The sequence below is a fragment of the Plutella xylostella genome, chromosome 4 (assembly GCF_932276165.1).
Source record: "Plutella xylostella chromosome 4, ilPluXylo3.1, whole genome shotgun sequence".
Lineage (NCBI taxonomy): Eukaryota > Metazoa > Arthropoda > Insecta > Lepidoptera > Plutellidae > Plutella > Plutella xylostella.
Window position 1 is genome coordinate 1,565,684 of NC_063984.1, and position 20,474 is coordinate 1,586,157.

Here is a 20,474-nt window from a genome sequence, read left to right on the forward strand (position 1 = left end):
TCCTTGAATTTGCCATTATTTAAATTATTTAAGTTGTAGCTATGGCAAAAAAACTCACTGAGCTCGATTCATTGATTACTCTACACACAACATTCCATATACTGCAAAGTTATATACTTCCAATTGGTGTAAATAGAACCGCATTCAATCCAGTCGTTTCCTTCTTCTCCTTTATTGGTCATCAAACGCCATGTGCAAAGTTCCGCTCGGTTCAGGTTAGAAATAAATCGGTAAATATGGTCATGTTGGTACCTTCCATGAATAATACATCACTGTTGGTTGCGACGTATGATTTTTCTCTGAACTGTTCATTTGATTGTGCTCTTCCATAAAGGTTTTGACTCGTGATTGTTTTTTTGATACCCCAAAATCGTGATGTATTGAATATTGTGTGTATTCGTGATTTCGCGATATTGGACTTGGAAGTGTCCACTGTCCAAACCTTCATATTCCATCTACGTCTGAGTTTATCACAAGTGCAAGCTTCCTGTATGTCCATCGTGGTTGCGACCTTCAGTGTTGAATAGTGTGTAGTGGAACAGCTTCCACATGCTGAACTAGATTGAGTAGTTACATATGGGCAGATCACATCCGTTGATGACTTGCTAACATAAGAAACTGATGGGGCGGCTACGACTGCCGAGCTTGCTGATTAAAATTCCGACACGAGACGTGTGCAGTCTGGCTGCACCATCGGCTTCTGTTCAGAAACGCTAATTGCTTATTAACCTTGCACGCGATCTCAAACCACTATCATTAAAGGCCCAACTGGACTCCCACGTATTGGAAAAAGTTGAGGGTAATTGAGCAAAACATATGCATAATGTATTAGAAATGGTGTAATTCGCGTTACTTTGCAAACCTTCATTTCATTATCCAAATCCTGATGCTAATGGTCAATCCTTGACACAAAGGTATCGAGAATCGGCGTTGTTTTGTTGTTATTGGTTGGGCATGTGGTTTTGTCGCAAGTTCTGTCGGTCGGTATGGCGCGGGCGGCGCGTGGGCGCGACCTCAGCCCCGGCGTGGGTGCAGGTGCCGACGCACCTTTCCACTTCCACGGAACCCTGCGACAATCGCTTTATTGCTACCTAAATTAATCAATTGAATTGCAGCCGTCGAGATGTTAGCGGGATAATCGATCCTTAAATGCATCTCAATTCACATAATCGGTCTGTTGACACTGCATCTGATATCTGTAATGATGAGACGCCTTCTAAAGTTGCAGTACTGCTGTTGTTGTAACTAAGTAATTACATGAAAAGCGAACATATGATACCGCAGTCTGGCACAGCAGGGAAGCTGCTATGTTGGCGCCTCTCGGTAAACTAGGGTGCCTTACTGAAGTCTTTTGTTTTGTTTCCTCAGCTCCAACAAAGCGTGCTAGTCTGTAAGTACACAGTTGTAGATTAAATTGTTGCTTAGCCCAGACAAGCGGTATTTAATATGGAAATCCAATCTCTTGTTGTTTTTCGCTTGGAACGATTACTGCAAATTGTATGAAATGAACGATCCATAAAATCTTATTTGTTGTGAGGCTGGAATAGGTCTGGCACTAACTTTTACCTTATCTTAAGGATGGAAAAAATAAACATAATCAGAGAGTGATGATTGGTATTACTGAACAAATTCAATTAAACAAAGACCCTAATGCTATAAAGTGTATTAGAGAGTGAAAAGAAGCCGTCCACATGATATCGCTAATTGGTCCACAATTAATTAGTACGAATTCGCCGTAGAGAGTGGCCTATGCGCTCCACTTGGTAAATGTTATAGCGTTGTATATGAAAGTACCTAACACTAACCGGAACACAAAACCTACATCAAAAGACTTTGTTTAAACGAAAATGGCGACGTTTTCATTTCCACTGCGGTACTTGCAAGTGTCAAACTCTGTCGGGCAGATTAACCTACTTCCGACTTCCGATACAAGGTTTTTGTGTATGACAGGGTCAATCCTATTAATGCATCTGGCCTTTTTATAGTGATGATGTCGGTATCCGTTTCTGCGATAAACGTTAAGCTGATTTATGACATCCATAACTATTCGCAAAGGTTATGGCTTATTAGTTTTCTATATTAAGGCTGTCACTAAAGCTGGAAGAAAATCAGAATCTGTCAAATCTAGTGAGGGGGGGTTGAGGTATGCGGGGCGTTCTACGGACAATGACATGAAATTTTAACATAGTACTCGAAAACATAAAAGTGAAGACATGCCACTTTGTTAAAAATATACTAAGTAAGTAATATTGTTTTGTGATACGAAAATATTTATTTTTATTTGAAAGTCGTACCCGTGCCGATATTTATACAGGTTGTTGCAAAAAGGGTTTAATACTATGCCGAAACCTACGTGTGCAGCATGTTATTGATGTTATTTCTAAGCCAGGAAATGAAATCAGAATGTAAAAAAATCGCGAAAATATTATCAGAGTTTAATAGTTCAGGGTGTTGTATTAAACTCTGCCCCCGTGTAATAAAAAAAGTATAGTTAGCCGAAAGGGCGTTACTCAGGCGTTACTCAGGCGTCACTCTGAAAAACTTTTATCCTACGTAATTTTTTATATTCATGAAAAAAACGCTTCTTCATATATTTTTTTTTTGGTCACGTGACCTTTTAGTTAGACGACCTGTTATTTTGGGGTTTCAAAAGCAGAACAGTAGTTTGCAGAACTCTGCATATACAGGGTGTCACAAAAGGTTACGTAGCTGGCAAAGGGATATGGGGAGGTCACCAGAAAAATAATAACATGTAAGTACCCCCGCAAGGGAGTACATTAGTACAAGGCGAGAGTGTGTATTTTTTTTTTAAGTACTTATGTGTATTTGGGATATGATAGAAATAATATTTTTGTTTCTTAAAAACCAAAAAATTTACACCTTGCTGCGCTCTTTTGCTCACTGTAAGTACACCTACAAATATTGCTGTATTAAAAAAAACGGTTTTGTTATAACGATTATAAAAAAAAAGTTATTTTCATGTCAAGGAGTCATTTACCTAATTACGATTTCACTCAACAGCAGCAGCAGGTGAACTGAAAAAATAAGTTCTAGTTCTATCATCACTTTAGATCGCAAACATTGTAACTCCACTTTTCTCGGCGAAAAGTACTCTTTGGTGTCAATAGAAACGTTTTTTGAATTCACATGTTTTCCTCTTTATTCGAAAAAAAAAACTGTATTCCGCATTTTACCATTTGTTTTCCTCTAAACCCCAAACCGTGATTATTAAACAAGAAAACTTAGTAATTATACCCTTTATTCTCATATACAACGTGCGATGTAGGCGAACGTGAACGAAAACTATGCAATAAGCCTTTGTTTTTATTACTACTTTAGTAAATTACAATAACATACTCAACAATGTTAATTTTTTTTTGCAATGTTATGTTGTTAAATTAAGATCTAATATTTTATTAACATGAAGTTACTTTCAACTTTTTTTTGCATCTATGCGTCGAATCACAGCATGACGGCTGCTGCAGCTTCCTGCTGTCCTGTCCTCCAACCAATCCCACCAGTACTGCAGGTTGCGTCGAATACGAGCCATTCTCTTCGACTTGACAAGACAGGTGCTCCCGGAAGGATCATAGATCGCACGGAACCCGTACCGTATAGAGGCAACGGACTCCTTTGCAACAGCCCCCCAGATTCGGAAGTAGCCCATGCACTGCATGGCGAGCACAGCTGCAGCAATTTTTTCGTAATGAATCATTGGGATGTCATCCCCGAAGGAGGCTCTCAGCCTACCTCACGACCTGTGTGACATTAGAAAAATGCACTGTGCTAACGCCGTTTGCGAGCTTGATTTGCAGGACCGCGTTGTATGCCAAGTTCCACAGCAGAGGGGTCCAAGACCTACCGCTGTGGAACTCCGCAACTGAACTTCTTCAGTGAAAACAAACCCTCTCTTTTCGCATCCTTAATGTACTTGTTAGACACGTATGACCTCTGTCAATTTTCTGCAGATAAGAAGACAAGTGATGGTATACAAGAGCCGCCCTAAAGGTTCGCCCTCTAGGGGATAGAGTTGAACGCGGTTACTATTTTTAAGCAAACAGCCAGCGCAACAACTCGCCCGTGGTTCTTATCCTGCTCCGACTGTGAACGAACGCAAAGTATTGTACCCACTATTCGAATCCGCATTTCGGATGCCAAACTGACTGTCCGAAAGGTCGAAACCGTACCACCACAGAGGTATGACTCGTTCGAAGAGCTTATCAGGCTCTTACAGCAATCAGATGTGTCGGTACACTGAAAGATAATCTACAGGCCTGCTTTATTTATTTAGGAGCACTAATGGCCTCCTTTCAGTCATTGAGTCACTGGCACTCAGGCTGCGGTTGAACAGGAAGATAGACTGTCTAAACAAATCATTTTTAGGCTAGTTAAAAAAAACTTTAGGTGGGTAGTATGCCAACTAGAACTACAAATAAAACAGTATTTTTGTCTCCTCTAAAATTTGGTCACGAGGAGTTACGATGATTACGATCTAAGGTGACGCTGACGATATTTTATACAAGGTATTGAAAAAAGGGTATAAAGCTTAGCCAAAAGTGGATTTAGGTGCCATTCTGATCCACTTTTCTTCTACAATTTTGAAAATTCACGTAACAAAACCTTTTACATAGAAACTTATTCGATCACGTGACTTTTTACTATAGAGACCGAATTTATTTTTCGAGAATTTCCAAAACTTGGAGAACAAAAGTTGTTCAGAATAACCCCTGAGTCAAACCCTTTCGGCACAGTATACCCTTTTTGCAACATCCTGTATAGGTAATATCAGGTTTATAAAAGACCTGGGCCTGTAGAGTGAGACTCGGCATGGGGAGTCATAATTTATAGATCTTTTAGGTTGCAGTGGCGAATGGGCACTGGTAGCCCTGCCCTTTTCTATAACTATAACTATAGGTAATTTTATGGCAATTTAAAAATGGTATAACATTTATCTATTTGAAAAAATTATTAAAAATATACATTACCTATAACCCTAATTTAAAAAAAAAATTCAGCCCTTACTTTAAACTTATAACACCCCTCTATTTCCTTCAGGGGTTAAAAAACCTGTGTATTTAATATTTTCTTATGAGTTTTTTTTTAAAAACTAGGCTCTTACATAGTTGTACATAATATTATGCGGTATTTTATTCCACTTGTAACGCATAAAATTCATAGCTACAGTAAACATTTCATTTTTTTCATGGCGAGATACAGTCGCACTTAACCGCTTTTTTGCAAAGCTTGTTAAATAGATTTAAAAAATTATGTAAATTTTAGATCTTCAATTTTTAAAAATACTTACTTATTTTTAACAACCTGTAGTGTACAGACTACCACATCTTAAAATATATATATTTTTAATTAACTACGGTTTTTGGTTTCAAATAAAACAAATTATGAACTTACTTTTCAACACCCTGTATATTGTGTAGCTTACCTACCATACACAACCGTTAAAATAAAATAAATTACCCCTCAGAATATAAACAGGCTCGCGCTTTGGCATACTGCATTGACCGTATAGTTCTTATTCGGAGAATCTAATAAGTGTCATTATGTGCAATGTTTACCTTTATCTATGCATCTGTAACTCTATAGTAAAAAATGTAAACAAATCGAAAAGGCGAAATGTTTTCTAAGAATTTTCGGCTTTTCTGCATCTAAAATGATTAGAAAATTAACTTTCCATAGCAAATGCATATGTATAATAATACTTGTAGTCATAATTTGTTGATTTAATCAGTTTTTGTGAAATATTTGATAAAAAATAAAATGGCGTGGGTATCGCTCCTAACAGGCCGCCACCAGGGCGACGACTGAAGAAATCTGAAATCTGTCACGGTGTCATCATTTTTAAACCGGAATTTATTAGTTTTTTGCAAAAAAAGTTGACTTCTGGTCCATTAAATCCAACTCTTTAAGGTAACTTTGTTAAGAATTTAATTACCTACACATACATATAAGATTCCATGAAAATGGGCCCTCTGATTTTGAGGGTTTTTTCATAATAAGTCAAAAAATGGCAAAAGACATGGTGTGTTTGCAATTTTTTTTAACATACTTATTATAATCCTGCACCAATTTATAAGCAACTAACATGTTCAGTATACCCTCTGCTACAAAATATATTTTTATCAATGTGATAGAAGCCACCGTTTTTCCAATCTAATCAAGTATATCAAGCCGACTTTAGCATTTTAGCTTTAGGGATCCCCTTAAAATAAAGTACCGGTTTCTCAAGTCTTCACTTTCATACTTTCTAGTCGGTTTGGTGCTTGCATCTTCCTTGTAATGAGCTACATTATTTTCATTAGTCATCTTGTGTGCGAGATTGATGGACGATACCGTAACAATTAAGTGTATTGTAGAAATCTGGCTTAATTCTGCTGACTTGCTATGAAATATAGATATGGAATAAGCTGATAGTTTTCACCGGGTTGTAGGGCTCCCAAATAGTTTGTGTAAATTTTAATATTTACACATATTTTACTTACCGTTACGTCAATTTACCCCTTTGACTATTTAACTGGTGCCTATGAATGCCTATGACATGAAATGTACCCCCATCTGAACACTTTACAATGGTCTAGTACCTATGTTTAGACAACTTTAAATATCATAATGTAAAGTACCTACATCCTCAATAAAATCTTTATTTACTTATATAAAAATAACTCAATACCAAACACGTGTTTACAAAGTCAATTAGTACGAGTACACTGGATCAAGACTGTTTGATGTAGTTCACTTCTTACGATTGTTTATGGATGAGATGGGATGGGATGATGTCGATCCTTTCTTGTCGGTGGGCTCCTATTCCGGAGTGTCGCGGAGGGCTATTTCTGTAGCGGCATGCGGAGGCACGCGCCAACCGAGCGGTTATGATTTGTGGTCGTTAAAGATCCAACTGTCTGATAGCTTGTTGGTGGATGGAAGAGACTGGTATTTTTTTATAGAATATTTGCGAGTTTTTACTGGATATTGATCAGTTGTAATCATTTGTTTTTTTTTATGATTTATAGCAATACGGCAGGGCTTCGATTATCCCGCTTTCGCACGAAATTTATTCGGACAACGGAAGGTGCATTTTCAGGGAAACTTTCCGTCGTAAAGTGACCAAAATAATAAAAAAGTATGTAATACTAATAGTATAAATGAAATGAAACCATTCCACTCATAATGTCCATCAACACCACTATCATAAACAAAATACCTTTTACCAGCACTAACTAAAACAATAGCTAACTTGTCCATTGTCAGCGCAGAAAGTGAGACTCTACCATGAGCCTCGTGGAGTGAGACATTGCGCGTGCTTTCACCGAGTCGTGAGCAATGATCATTGTTACTACAGCAACAACTTTGTGATTATGAATCCCTAGTGTAGAATATAAGATAATCCTATTTAGGGTCACATCTTCACAAAGTTCATTTGAATCATCTTTATGAACGAAATTTACATTGATGTATTGTAGTTTTACGTGTCTCATATGAAACGTTTCTTATTCTCTATAGAATCTACTTTAACATTTACACAAAAGCAATGACCAGAAACTAAAAATATTTTAACCGTACAGTAACGATCTTCATTTGTTACCTCATACAGTTTCAATTATGTTCGAAATGAGAACAAGGATGAAAAAGCCGTTTGAACTGTCAAACCGATCAAAACAAGCGTTCATTGGCTGGTCGTTACCAGCAATAATTGTCACAATTGACAACCATCGCAAATTGTTCATGTATCCTCTATTCAAATGCGTGCAAAGTACACCGTTAACCAGCTAACTGTTATGACTATGACGCTATATTTCTATCCGTATTGGTTTGTTTAAGATGCAATAAATGTGTCAACATGTGCCCCATTTAGTTAGGTAGGTTTGCTATCTTACTTTCTCGTTTGTGTAAACTTGTCCACAGCAGTTGTGGACATAAATATCTCTGCTACGACTTGTGTGTTCCTCAACTAGGATACTTTCAGTTTGTTATGCTTACGTCTTTTATTGACATTTACTACTCCCAAGTCCCTCTCAAGTACTATTTTATTTCCATTTAAAATAGTATGAATCTCTGCTTCAAAACGTACAAGTTAATTAGCTATATTTGGATCAGACGGATTTTGTTTGTGAACCAGTACAGTATTTCATGCCGCGAATGTTTGACGATGTTTATTGATGCGGATCATTGTAATTAGTTTCGACTCTGATTACACGATTCACAGATATTTATACGAATTGCTAGAATAATTTACTTCTCTCTCGATGGTAATCTTTAAAAAGTAAAATTATTTTATACCGTTTACACTTATTTGCCGAGTTGAGATTGCTATGTTTAGTAATAAGATCATCACCTTTTCTACTTTTTATGTTTCCTTCTGATTGATCTGATATATTGGTAATTAAGTATTGTACATTAATAAATAAAGTATGAAGTGTTATAGTATTGTTCAAAGTTTGTATTGTTTGTTGCAGTCGAAGCAGCGGGCGTCGATCAAGTGGCTGCTGTCGAAGGCGTTCAACAACAGGGTCCCGGACAACCTGCAGGAACCCTTCTACAGGGATCATGAGGTTTGTACACACAAAATTAACATATAACGTACAAAACACTGCTGTATGTAGGTATACTATAAAAATAAATTCAGATAGTACTTAAAAGTGTATCAAAACAAAAGATAAAAGTTTCTGTTATCAAACAAAAGACGACTCAGTGAGATCGACGTTATCGTGTTGTCATTTCAGTGCCGCAAATCTTGATCTTGTTTTCACGATGTTTACTGCGGATTAAATGTCCTAACTAACCCGCTCCGTGTTCCACTTATCAGACGTCGTCTTAGCCGAGCTCAGTCGCCAAGTTCTGTTTACTCTTGTTTGTGAATTTGTGATTCCGACTTTCAACTTATTCTTCACGCACGGATTCGCGGCTTACCTTACTATCAACTTGTCGTTCTGTTTGTACATCTATAATTAGTTTACATGTAGTTTCATTCAAGCGTGTTTCGGCATTATCAATGCATGTCGTAACCGCGACTACGGTTTCTCTACAAATCACGTCAAGAGATTATTTTTAGAGAGATAACAGTTCGTTTGCCTCGACGCGGGACACCGTTGGAATTCTCACGGTGAATAGTTTCACTGGCATTGTTTGATCGTATATTTACATTTAGCTCCTCGTCAGAACTTCGTTAGCATTCAAATGTTTATTTGTATTTTGTTAAAGTTTCACTTACGCTTTGCTTTGCATACGGTATACTATAGTATTTATTTTATTACATTTCACACTAACACATTAAAATTAACGGTAGGTACTTACAGATTGCAATCCTCCACAAGCTTCGTAAAAAAATATTATCCTTAACATTTTGTCAATTTAGTTTATGCTGACTTCAGTATATTTGTCGTAATCATACCATGTAAAGTCGAGCGTGGAGCACGCAACACATTTTTCAGCAAGATTGATAACCAATATTTTGGATTGGTATGTTTTGAATTTACCTACTTCACAAATGTAGGCCACATAGTGAGATTAATAATCTGAATTGAATCATAATTATTAAGTAGTTTTCCCTGAAACGTGATAATTAAGTATACTGTATAGTTTTAGACTTGTTAAGAGCAAATGCATGTTATTAAAAATGTGCCGGTCGTCCCACCAGCTGTACAGAACAAACATAGTCCATCCACGTTCCTATTTAGGAAACTTGTGCAATTAACTTAATTCAAAACAAAAAGTATTTCGCTACTGTTTTACACAGCTGGTCGTGTTTTTACGTAACAGAAGATAAGATACGCATCTGTCTCTCAGGCGTAGGCACAAAGAAATTGCATCGAGCCAAGGTTGGGATAATAAGTCCTACTTATTTCAAACCCCTTTTCTACCCGGACCTATTTGTAGTGGATCGCTCAATACCAGGCCACGGCTTTTATTTTAGTCCATTTCGTTTCGTGTCGTAATCACTCTGAACGTTTTGGTGGTTGTCTGTTGAACAAACTGCTTGTGATCAGGCTACCCTTTGTGAAATATTTACTATTGGACAAATGCACATACCTCTACTCTATATAAATTGAATGTAATTTATGGATCATCTACTATCTATCGGCAAGCACATGTCACCTGTTCATTAAACAATTTGGTTATCACACGTAGGTACATTTCAAGGAGGGCAATCACTCTGTCCTCAGCTTTCCTCATAAACCAACAACCTGTGAAATATTGTATACAACCTTTGACACAATATACTCGTATATCAATAAGCATATTTAACCGAGACAGAAGCCCAAATAAATTAGCAAAGGGGCGTCTTGGCATCTACCGCACATGTATAATTTGAATTGCAAAACTCGAATCCTACGTGCACTGTGGCCGTCACCAAGGCTTACGGTCCTCCATAAAGTATGAAATCATTGCATATGCCAGTGAGGACGCGTGACATCACCGCCCATTTCTTTGCTCCTCCGATGGTGTTAATTTAATCAATCTTTAACCAAAGCTAAGGTCAAGGACGTAATTTTGTGTGGGTACCGCTTCTAGGAGAGCCCAGCAGAGGACAACAGTTGGCTGATGAGTGATGACGGCAGAACTAATTTTGAGAAACGCACCCCTAAATCGATTCAACTGTTCGGAAACACAGATTACCCAAACTCGTCAAGTTTACAATAGGTAACTGCTTTTTTTCAGTAGGGCAATATGCTGGTTAGTGGAAGTGCTGCTTGATATTTTATAGAAAACAATTTAATCTAGCTTTTCTAAGGAGTAGCTAATGTTACACGTATTGGATTTCCAACATGTTTGCGGTTTTAGAACTTCGTATAGCAAAATGTTCAGCAAATTGCAGTCACTATAAATTAAAAGATTAAAAATATTTACTTATAGCACTTTTGGTAGTTTAAAACGTTGCAAAACGAACGTGCCTTGTTTTAGAAAAAGGGTATTAAGAACACGAATTGGTCTCCCCCTTGCTGGCCCACCTAACCCCATGCCGTTATCTATTAAAGAAAAGTAAAACAATAATACCAACATAAGTCCAATTACCCAAGCATAGGGTAATATTTGCAAAAATGTAACCTTCGCCTCGTCTTCTATTGATCGGGCAGCAGTCACGCTACCATATCACGTTCAGTATGAAACTAAATGCTTTACGGAGCAGGGAGTGCCGTGTAACTGTAAGCTTTAATTCCACCTGGATCAATGCTTAGTGACCTCTTTAATATACTAATAGGTGCGTGTAGGTGTGCGTGGATTGTGCGAGTGTGAGTGCCGCCGAAATGCGCAAGAGGAGGAAGCGCGGACGGAAGAGAAGGAAGTCGAGGAATACGGTGATTATTGGTGGTTTAAAAATAGTGCTCTGAAAAGAAAAACTACGTGCTTTACCTAGTTTTGAAAATAATGATAACAAGAATGCGTCTTCTGGTTGTAGTTAGAGAGGTGTCCTTCAGACACGGAGTGGCCACGTGAGATTTTAGCCATCGTCGTGCAATTCTTTCTACCATTATCCCAACTAAAATACCAATACATTGCAGAAAACGAAACAAAACTGCAAGTTTATTGCTAATTAAATGGCTGTATACGGTGGCCCTAAAGCGCTTTAATCGGCGGATATCCATTAGTAACTGTTATTGAGAACGAGTTTAAGGAACTTTGCCACCGAAATAACTTTGCAATCGCCATACTGGGGTTGTAACGGAGTCAGCCTGTCTTCCAAGAAATATAAACCAGCTATTTACACCTTTTCCAAGTGATAAAGACTCATTTATTGTTTTATTTAGCAACTTGTGCTTTTATTTCGTAGCTGCTAGAAACACATGTCTGGACTCTGGATTGTCTTTATAACTTTTCCGAAGAAACTTTTACGCGAAGTTTATAAATACTTATTTTATTTTCACAACTTCAATCGTTAGCAAGACTCAGTTCTTCGGTAAACTATTTTATTCTACTAGTAACGACGCGTTCATGCAAAATTTTACATAACCGTCGTATGGGCATAACAGTTCATTATTGTACCCTGTACTTATTTCAATAAGAGCTACAAACACTTACACGGAAACCATATTCTTTAGGCACGTGGATGAGATGTTAATAGAATACACAATCAGGTGTTCAATGAAACACAATCTTCACATACTTAGCCCTTACTCCTCTATAGACGAGCTTCAACCATTCCAACATATTTAACTCTAGACCAATCTGTTATCCTGCGCTCAATTTATTTACAAAGTTCAGTATAGTAAAGGACACGTCTAACAATTCGGTCTGGCACCGTGCTTGACATGTCGGTGGTCGTTGTAAGGGTCTAATTTCAACGACGGCGTTAGGTTTTCAGGCATCCTGCGTTGTACTGCAATAAATAGTCCTTGCGCGGTTATTGATAACTTGTCGCCGTCTGTGAAGTATTCTCTGAGCAACCTCCATGTCTGAGCCCTGTGTGTTGAACCTGAGGTCAGTGACCTCGGGTTTCAGTTGAAGATTTCAGGAGCAGTGGGCGGGGGTTGATGAGATTAGGAGTCCATCGAGCTTCGCCAAATTTATTTTACTTTGACGATATTTTTATATTAATGCTTTTGCAGGTGTACTAGTCAGTGTTGTTGTGTGTAATTATATATGATGTAAATTAATGAAGTACACTGTAGCTGCCTTTTTAGTCCATATCGCTTTGAGTTTCTATTCATCTGCTTAATCGCAGAAGAGAGTCACTCTCAACATTTATAAACATAATTCAATCTGAATTAAACACACCATAACCGTATAACGTGCTATTTCCATCAACATTGCCCTTAACATATTTGACAGGAAGTCGACAGCTTAATATCTCACAGCAGAATCACAGCTGAACTGAAAATCCTTTTGAAACGGTATACGCAATGTTCCGCATAGCTTCGGCGGTCTCTTTCAGGGAGTTTTTCACTAAAGAATGTATAAATAGCTGCTAATGAAGACACGTTTATGTATAAATAGACGGTGGACTTCCGCTTATGGGAAACAGTCGTTGTCGTTTTGTTTCTGGCCGCCATCTTGGTGTCAGCTGGTCTTCGAATTTTGAATTTGAATTGTGTATTTTTTTCATGATTTTGTTTGTGGTAAACATTCATGTCTACACAATTTTATTAGTTCATCTTCAGATAATTGAGCTTAAATTACTAGCAGTCACTGAACAGTCAGATAGGTGTAGCGTAGACAACATATTTTTATGATTTAAATTCTAAGGTGAAAATATTTTGAAAAAACTAAAAGTCACTTGATTAATCACAATATAATGTTATGAAACTTATGAATAAAATAACCTAGTTACGACTTTTATAATAAGTGCTTTTTTTGATAATTCAATTCATAATTTTTTTATCCCTTTTCTCACGATGTCCATTGTACCGGCTTTCAATTCAATCAGTGAGTCATACGGAATTACTGGACTGAATCAAGTTTATATAAAACTTAGAAATAGCTCTTATTTATATTTACGTACAGTTGCAATTTGAGGTGGAGGGATGTCCTCACGTATACCGCTTGCATTTACGATGTTATGATTCACGCATTTTATTGTTTTACTTGTTATATTTAAAATATGAATGACTTTATGAAACTCGATAATTTTATAATTATAATAAGGATTAGAAACTTAACTTCGATCTGCCTTTGATTCATTTATTATTTTACTCCCATTTCTACAAAACCATTATTATGTACAAACGAACACGCTGTTTATAATGGGGTATGTGCGATATTCTTGGAACTTTTAATAACTATTTGGGTCAAGTCATAAATCTTATAACATAACTTAGTTCCTTGAACTTATAGCCCACATTTTTCTCTATGCACTCTAAATATTTAGACTCTATATAAATATATTTGTATTAGTTTTAAACAGCAAAATAAGGTACACACTGGCAGAAAGATTAATTTTTCACTAGAACAACAGCAGTCGTCGTCAAAGGTTAAAGTTAAATATATTATGTTACTGTTACTTACTTGTCTAACTGTTTGCCAGCTTTAACTCTTCTAGAGTCTATAGACTATAGAAACCACTATTTTACTATACTGAAAATATATTTCATGAACTCAACGAAAGCAGGTGAATTTTTCCAACACTCTGCAAATTCTATATATTTATTTGCAAATGAATAGTAAATAGTATTTCCCTATTAATTTCTGTGCTGTATATTTTAGCTAAGGTAGGTTTATTATGTTAGATCGTAGAACGATGACCCGTATGTAAAGCACCAAGTTTATTGACCGACAAAATTGCCGACGAAAACGTCTGCAAATTAATGCCGTATTATTATGTATCTCGCCATTTAATCTCGAACATACTAAAATAAAATTGCCATTCTGAAATCCATATTGTACCATATTGCTTGCATATCTTTTTAATCTTAACATTTAAATTAATATTTATACCTAATATCAACATGGGTAGGACACATATTATTCCTATTATTATGTTCTTGGGGACAATAACTTACCGTCATACTCATGTCACATTTACCGTGACCACGGAACCCATGGCGTCACAAAATCTACATTCCTGGGATGGCATTCCTTGGCTAGGTCAGGGCTACCGCACTCTATTTTACGGCAATTTTGCCCGCATTGAGCATGTGCAGACGAGATGAAGCATTCCATTATTAATACTCCCACAAAAGAGCTCTTAGCGAGTAGATCGATACTGTCTTCAACAGCTTTTTCGCTGACTTCAACCACATGAGGGTTACTCTATTTAAAAAAACACAAAAGATCAAACTCTGTCATGCGATTGGTACGTTTAATGCAACGAGATAGAGTCTTGGTTACCGAATTTGGAACGACCGTCGTGGTCCGAAACATAATTTCTCGTAAGATAAAGTGACCCTCGGAGACTATTCTCGAAGTGAGATCGTGCATATCTCTCGTTATTATGAATTTTCTGGAATGCCGCTAGAATCGGGGCGGCCATAATATCATTCGCTAAACGTTTTGTCCTTTTCATTTTCAGTAATTAAGCGAGTCCATTATCAGGGTAATGCGTCACTGTTAATTACTTAATCAAGTGTATTTTTTGTTTATGTTTAAGTAGTACAGAAAGCTAAAACCAAGGTTTTGATTTGAACGAACTCTACAGCTCTGCCTGTTGGTTCATGGTCTTTTATATGGGAAATGTTGAATTCAAAGGAATGTGGTGTTGCAACGGTCAATTTGCTATTCAAATTTTGAAATGGCCATCTACCCACAGCTTTAAAGTACCGCCGGTCGATATGCCTACATCGGTATCTAATATAATTATGGCACACTTCACAAAGTAGGTTGAACTGAGAAAACTTGTTATATTGATGATATGGTTGTGTTTGTATAGTGTCACCTTGTTATTTTCAACAGCCAATCACAGCGACCCTTCCATTGATAGGCAAAGAACGCCTATGCTCTTTTGGCTTGGAATGTCTAGCTTATTGTAACTCTTGTAAGGTTATGAGCATTGCGAATATTTACGTTTATTGCGATGCTAACACCGATTATGTCACTTTATGTTTGTTTACATTGGAGTAATTTTAGCACAAGGTCGTTGCTATCATTATAAGTTTATATTTTTACATTCAGAAATATATAGTCCTTATTACATAAATACTAGAAAATTTTAGTGTCTCGGGGGTTTCTCCTAGTAATCCAGGTGGCGTCTACTGGCTTGTTAGTGTAAGCTTGGGTGGCTAAACAGCTATACCATAAGTATTTCACGCATAATGGCCGACCTCAGAGGACAAATTATATCAAAAATCAGCAGAAAACTCCACTAAACGCCATTGTTTATTATACTTTTACTGTGAAATACTACATTAATATACCTCCATAATGTACATAACCATGTTTATCGCGTGTCGGTGACGTCACACAGCTTGAGTCTAGCCGGCCACACCCGCTGTGACAAGGGCACGGCCACCCCGCTTATAGAACTGTGACGCAGTATCACTCGAGCTAGATTCTAGCCAGCCAGCTCCGTCTCAGCTTTACCTGTGAGCACACAGGGCGACACATTAGGCCAAGATTTCATGCATGATTCACCTTCATTTGTTTCGAGACTCCGCCAAGGAACATAGGTATTTTTCTAACGAGATGGATTCCGCCAACTAACTTCCTCCAAGGAGTCGGGGTCTTAATTCGTAATAGACAGGATCGTAGTATAGTACCTAAACAAAATGGGCCTTCATTTTTCTAATGCTACATAATATTAAGATGTGCATTGTAATTAATGAAATTGATCCTTACCCTAAATAATAAGTCAGGAGACTTTGATGAATTCGGGGCCCGTACATAATATATTGAGAGATCTCCTCCTAGCAACGGGAAAAACAGGAGCCATAAACACTCCGATCGTATTATATTCAGAGGTCTCCTCCACGGAAACAGGAAATATAGGAGCCATAAACGCTCCAATCGTATTCCACTTGAGTGAAACGTGAGAAAACATAATACTTATTTATCTGGTAAAATGGAAACGTATGTACGCAATGCACATTAAAATGTGAAGATGTAGAGCAAAATAAAGGTGAGGTCGTTAAATATTTTAAGGTAGCCTTCCTTTTAATAGAAACAGTCACATTCCCCTAGTTTTGTTTGTTCCATGCGACCTAAATACGGTACAATGAGCATTAATTAAAAGGTTTTTTCTTCATCTCACTGTGGTAATTGTCAGCGTCGTATCTTTTAATGTTATAAGATAATTTCATTCGAGCAAATTAGATTTTTCTATGTGAGTTGTGGTGACCTAAATACGGCCCCATCATCATCATCATCACGACCCATTACGTCCCCACTGCTGGGGCACGGGTCTCCTTCCAATGAAATAAGGGTTTTAGGCCTAGTCCACCACGCTGGCGAAGTGCGTGTTGGTGGACCCCAACACGAGCAAGCTTGTGCTGAGAGAGTTGTCGGGTAAGTGGGCAACCCGACTGTCAGATGTTTTCAAGCCGCCCGAAGGCCTCCGACTAGGCTTAACGACTATACGGCCCCATAAGCACTAATTAAAAATCTTTTTTAATCTCACAGTAGGTAATTGTTTTTCAACTTTCCCCTCTTCCCTTGTATGTGAATTAAATTCCTCTTAAACGTTCGTCAAAGCATTTTTATTGCCCTTCTACTTGAAATATGCATGTAGTGTCCAGGGGTGACCTATTTAATATGAGGTCGCGACCTTTTCAATAACATATTTTAAACTTGGCTATAAAATTCAGGATGTTTGCGAGATTTATTCTGAGACGCTACATTTTGAATGAGCCAAGAATGTGTTGTATGTGTTCTGAAAGTAAAAAAAGGTACGCGAACGATAAATAGACCTTAGACACAAAAATAATAGCAAAGAACAAACTGGAGAAGCTTTTTTAAGGAAAGGTAGGTAAAGGAAATGTTATTGACGAATCTACTTACTAATACGAGTAAGTACAATAAAACATAATGATTTATTAAATAGATTCCATTCATGCTATTCAGGTTAACCTGTTGCTAAGAATTCACTTATAGTTTATCAAGTACCAACACGGTTGTGGTAATAAATTACTTCAATCTAAATACCAGGGTAGCTTAAAAGTGGAAATTGATTCTGGCAACGAAGCTCAGAAATAATTAAAGTAATATTTTCTTTGATTTCACGTCGCTACAAATTCTACGAAAAGCTTGAATTTAGAGTGAACTTTTATCAGAGATCGCGACGAATATAGGTTGTTGTTTAAGTATATGAAAGGAAACAGGGACAAAAATTGAAAATATTTTATAAAAGAAAAATTGCACCGTGGTAGGCGTACTAGGTATGTGTATTGCAATCTCATAAGGTGACATGGCTCCGGCCCAACTACTGACAAAATTTAACCTTGCATAATATTGTTTTGATTGAGTTCTGCTTAAGGTCAAATATCCAAGGAGGTGCCTCGTGCCTCCTCATGTAGGGCTTTTATGTAATAAAATAACCTTTACAACGACTTTGTATACACTCGAGTAAAAAAAGAGTACTTTACATTTCCATGACCTACTTATTTATTCATCTCACCTCACCCTTAAGAAGTGGAGATCAAGATAAAAAGGGCTTAACAGAGGTTAATAAATAGGAAGACGATATGTTACAGTTTATGATATTATTCGAATTGGAAACGATCTCCTTAGCGTGTCGATGACAAACACTAAAGCTAATCTAGGATCTTCTTGGTTAAAGAACTAAGAACCTATTTTTTTTATTAGTCTGTTTTACCTAGTTGTGTCCTACTGTTGGGCAAAGTCCTCCCCATGCTTACTCCAACTCCACACGTTCTTTTCGTTCGGTCCTCTGGCTTCACCCTCCAAAAACCTGTGATGGTCGTCCCGCCATCTAGGTCTACCTAACTAGGCGCCTTCGCCCAAACTAAAGATAACCCAACAAAAACCTAAAGCCACTTCTCTCCTTCCAGGACCAGGAGCACCTGAAACCTCCCATCGTGGGCGGGTTGGCCAACGCCGAGCTGTACTGCCTCGCGCTCGCCAACATGTACTCGGAGCCCAACTACCACAGCCTCAACCACTGGAACATCCTGCAGACCATGGCCAGGAAGGGGGTGACGATAGTGGACCCGCCCGACTGCCCGCTGACGGAGACGCAGCTGATACAGAATAACCCGCTGCGGATGGTTAGTATATAAACCGTTTCTTCGATGACGTTAGGATAGGTTAGCAGCGTAAAAGCATAATCGTTGACTGCTGGATGAAGCTTTCATTGACTTCCGCCTCCTTCTTTACGGTAGTGGTTACCGCCTACCTGGTTAAAGGTACGCCTCTAAGGCTAACTACCACAGCCCCAACCACTGAAACATCCTGTAGTGTAGACCATAGCCAGGAAAGGGTGACGATATATAGTGGACCCGCCAGCTGATACAGAATAACCCGCTGAGGATGGTGAGTTGTGTTTTGTTTTGATGTTTTTTAGGTTAGCAGCGTTGTGTTTTATTATCAGCAAGGAATCTTTCACTGTTAGATGTACTCCTAGCTAGAAGCTGGATTCTGTCGTCTGTATTCATTATTAAACCACTACCGGCTACCGTTTGTCTTCTTTATTAATTACGGTATCAAAAAAAAAGACACATCTCCCAATTGTCCTCCACACCACTGAAGTACTCGTATCGACCGTTAATGGCTACTCGCCAAATATGATCCACTGTCACTTGCAGATCTGAAAGAGTTACTTATAAGAAAATAATCGGACGAAGTCTTATGTGGTTCCACTTGTTATTCTTTAACTAAATAGATACATAAAAGTTCTTATAAATAATAACCGCCTCGCAATGTAATAGTGTCGCATGGCTATTGTAGATATAACTCGGGTGCCAAATGAGCAAAATGTCAAGGTTTAGCATTTAAAAGTAATTATTTAATTTGAAACACTCAAGACACCACCGTAAGTGTAATTACAGACGAAAATAACATAACCACATAGTATTAAAGAGTGGAGAACCATGAAAATTACCCGCATTTTAACTGGGATCAGCGGTGTTATTGTGTTCATATCTAAGATTTAGACTGCCATTTGGAAATACCGCCAGCGCTTTGCGGCTCCAACTTGAAATCAGGCATTTTGCCAAAAACTTCAATCCAGTTAGTAGTTTGTCTACACGCAGAAGATATAGTACGGAGCTTGGATATAATAAGTAGCTTGTTCTGTAAACAAAACAGTACATAATATTATATCACACTACAATATTTGCAGTATAGAGTATTGGTAGGTATTGTTATCTATTTAGGTATGCTTCTATGTGAAGACTATTGTATTTTACCTCTGTAGTATTTCCTTTGTAAAGTATATTTGGACTCAGTGTTTAAAAGATTTTATCAGGACTTAACTTTGTGGTTTAGTCTTTTTATATCGTGAAAACATACCATTTTCAGTTCTACTTGTTGAATGTACTGTTTTTAGAACATTTATTTTTGGGTTTCTGGGTGAAATTTACCCTTGATAATGGCATGGCCTATACTTAACACATGAAAATATACATTAAAATATTTACTCAGTTAATTAAACATCATAAACTTAGTCACGTCACGTCACTACCACTTGATATAGTGCCTGAGGTGTTTCATAAATATTGGTGGCCACCATATCATCTTCCAGACCGCTGTCCGCGGACAACTGCTGATAGTAATTATAGTATCTTCTTATCGTGTCGACGACAAATTAACTAACTCGCAATTTATAACCCCCCTTTTTTCCACTTCCAGAGCGCCCACATGACAGTCATAGAATCACTAATGTCTCTTTACGCGCGTGAAGTTGTTACATTGGACCGCGTGGCGGCGGCGGCGCAGCGCTTCGGCGCCTACCAGCCGCCCGCGCCGGGGAGCGGCGTGCCTCATGAGGACGGGCTGGTGTGCTGGGTGAATGCTGCTGCGGGGAAACTTAATGAGGCTGAGGTATGTAGTCTACTCAGCGGCCTTGGGTGGTCTATGGGAGGCAGTGACCGCTCGTCAGTGGATTGTCCATGGGAGCGAGGTCTGCCAGTCAGTGTTGC

The 20,474-nt window shown here is 37.9% G+C and overlaps 1 protein-coding gene across 22 annotated transcripts in view; it reads left to right on the forward strand.

Annotated features, from left to right (window-relative positions):
- LOC105380994 (patronin) overlaps positions 1-20,474 on the forward strand; it is a 59,457-nt gene that overhangs the window by 10,688 nt on the left and 28,295 nt on the right. For 21 of the 22 annotated variants that reach the window (XM_048626930.1, XM_048626934.1, XM_048626899.1 and 18 more), the window contains exons 2-4: positions 8,469-8,564; positions 18,387-18,602; positions 20,185-20,376. In XM_048626930.1, the coding sequence (XP_048482887.1) occupies positions 8,469-8,564; positions 18,387-18,602; positions 20,185-20,376 (504 nt within the window). Of the gene's footprint in view, positions 1-8,468; positions 8,565-10,996; positions 11,310-18,386; positions 18,603-20,184; positions 20,377-20,474 lie in introns of those variants that run through there. The other variant, XM_048626956.1, reaches the window with a different exon arrangement.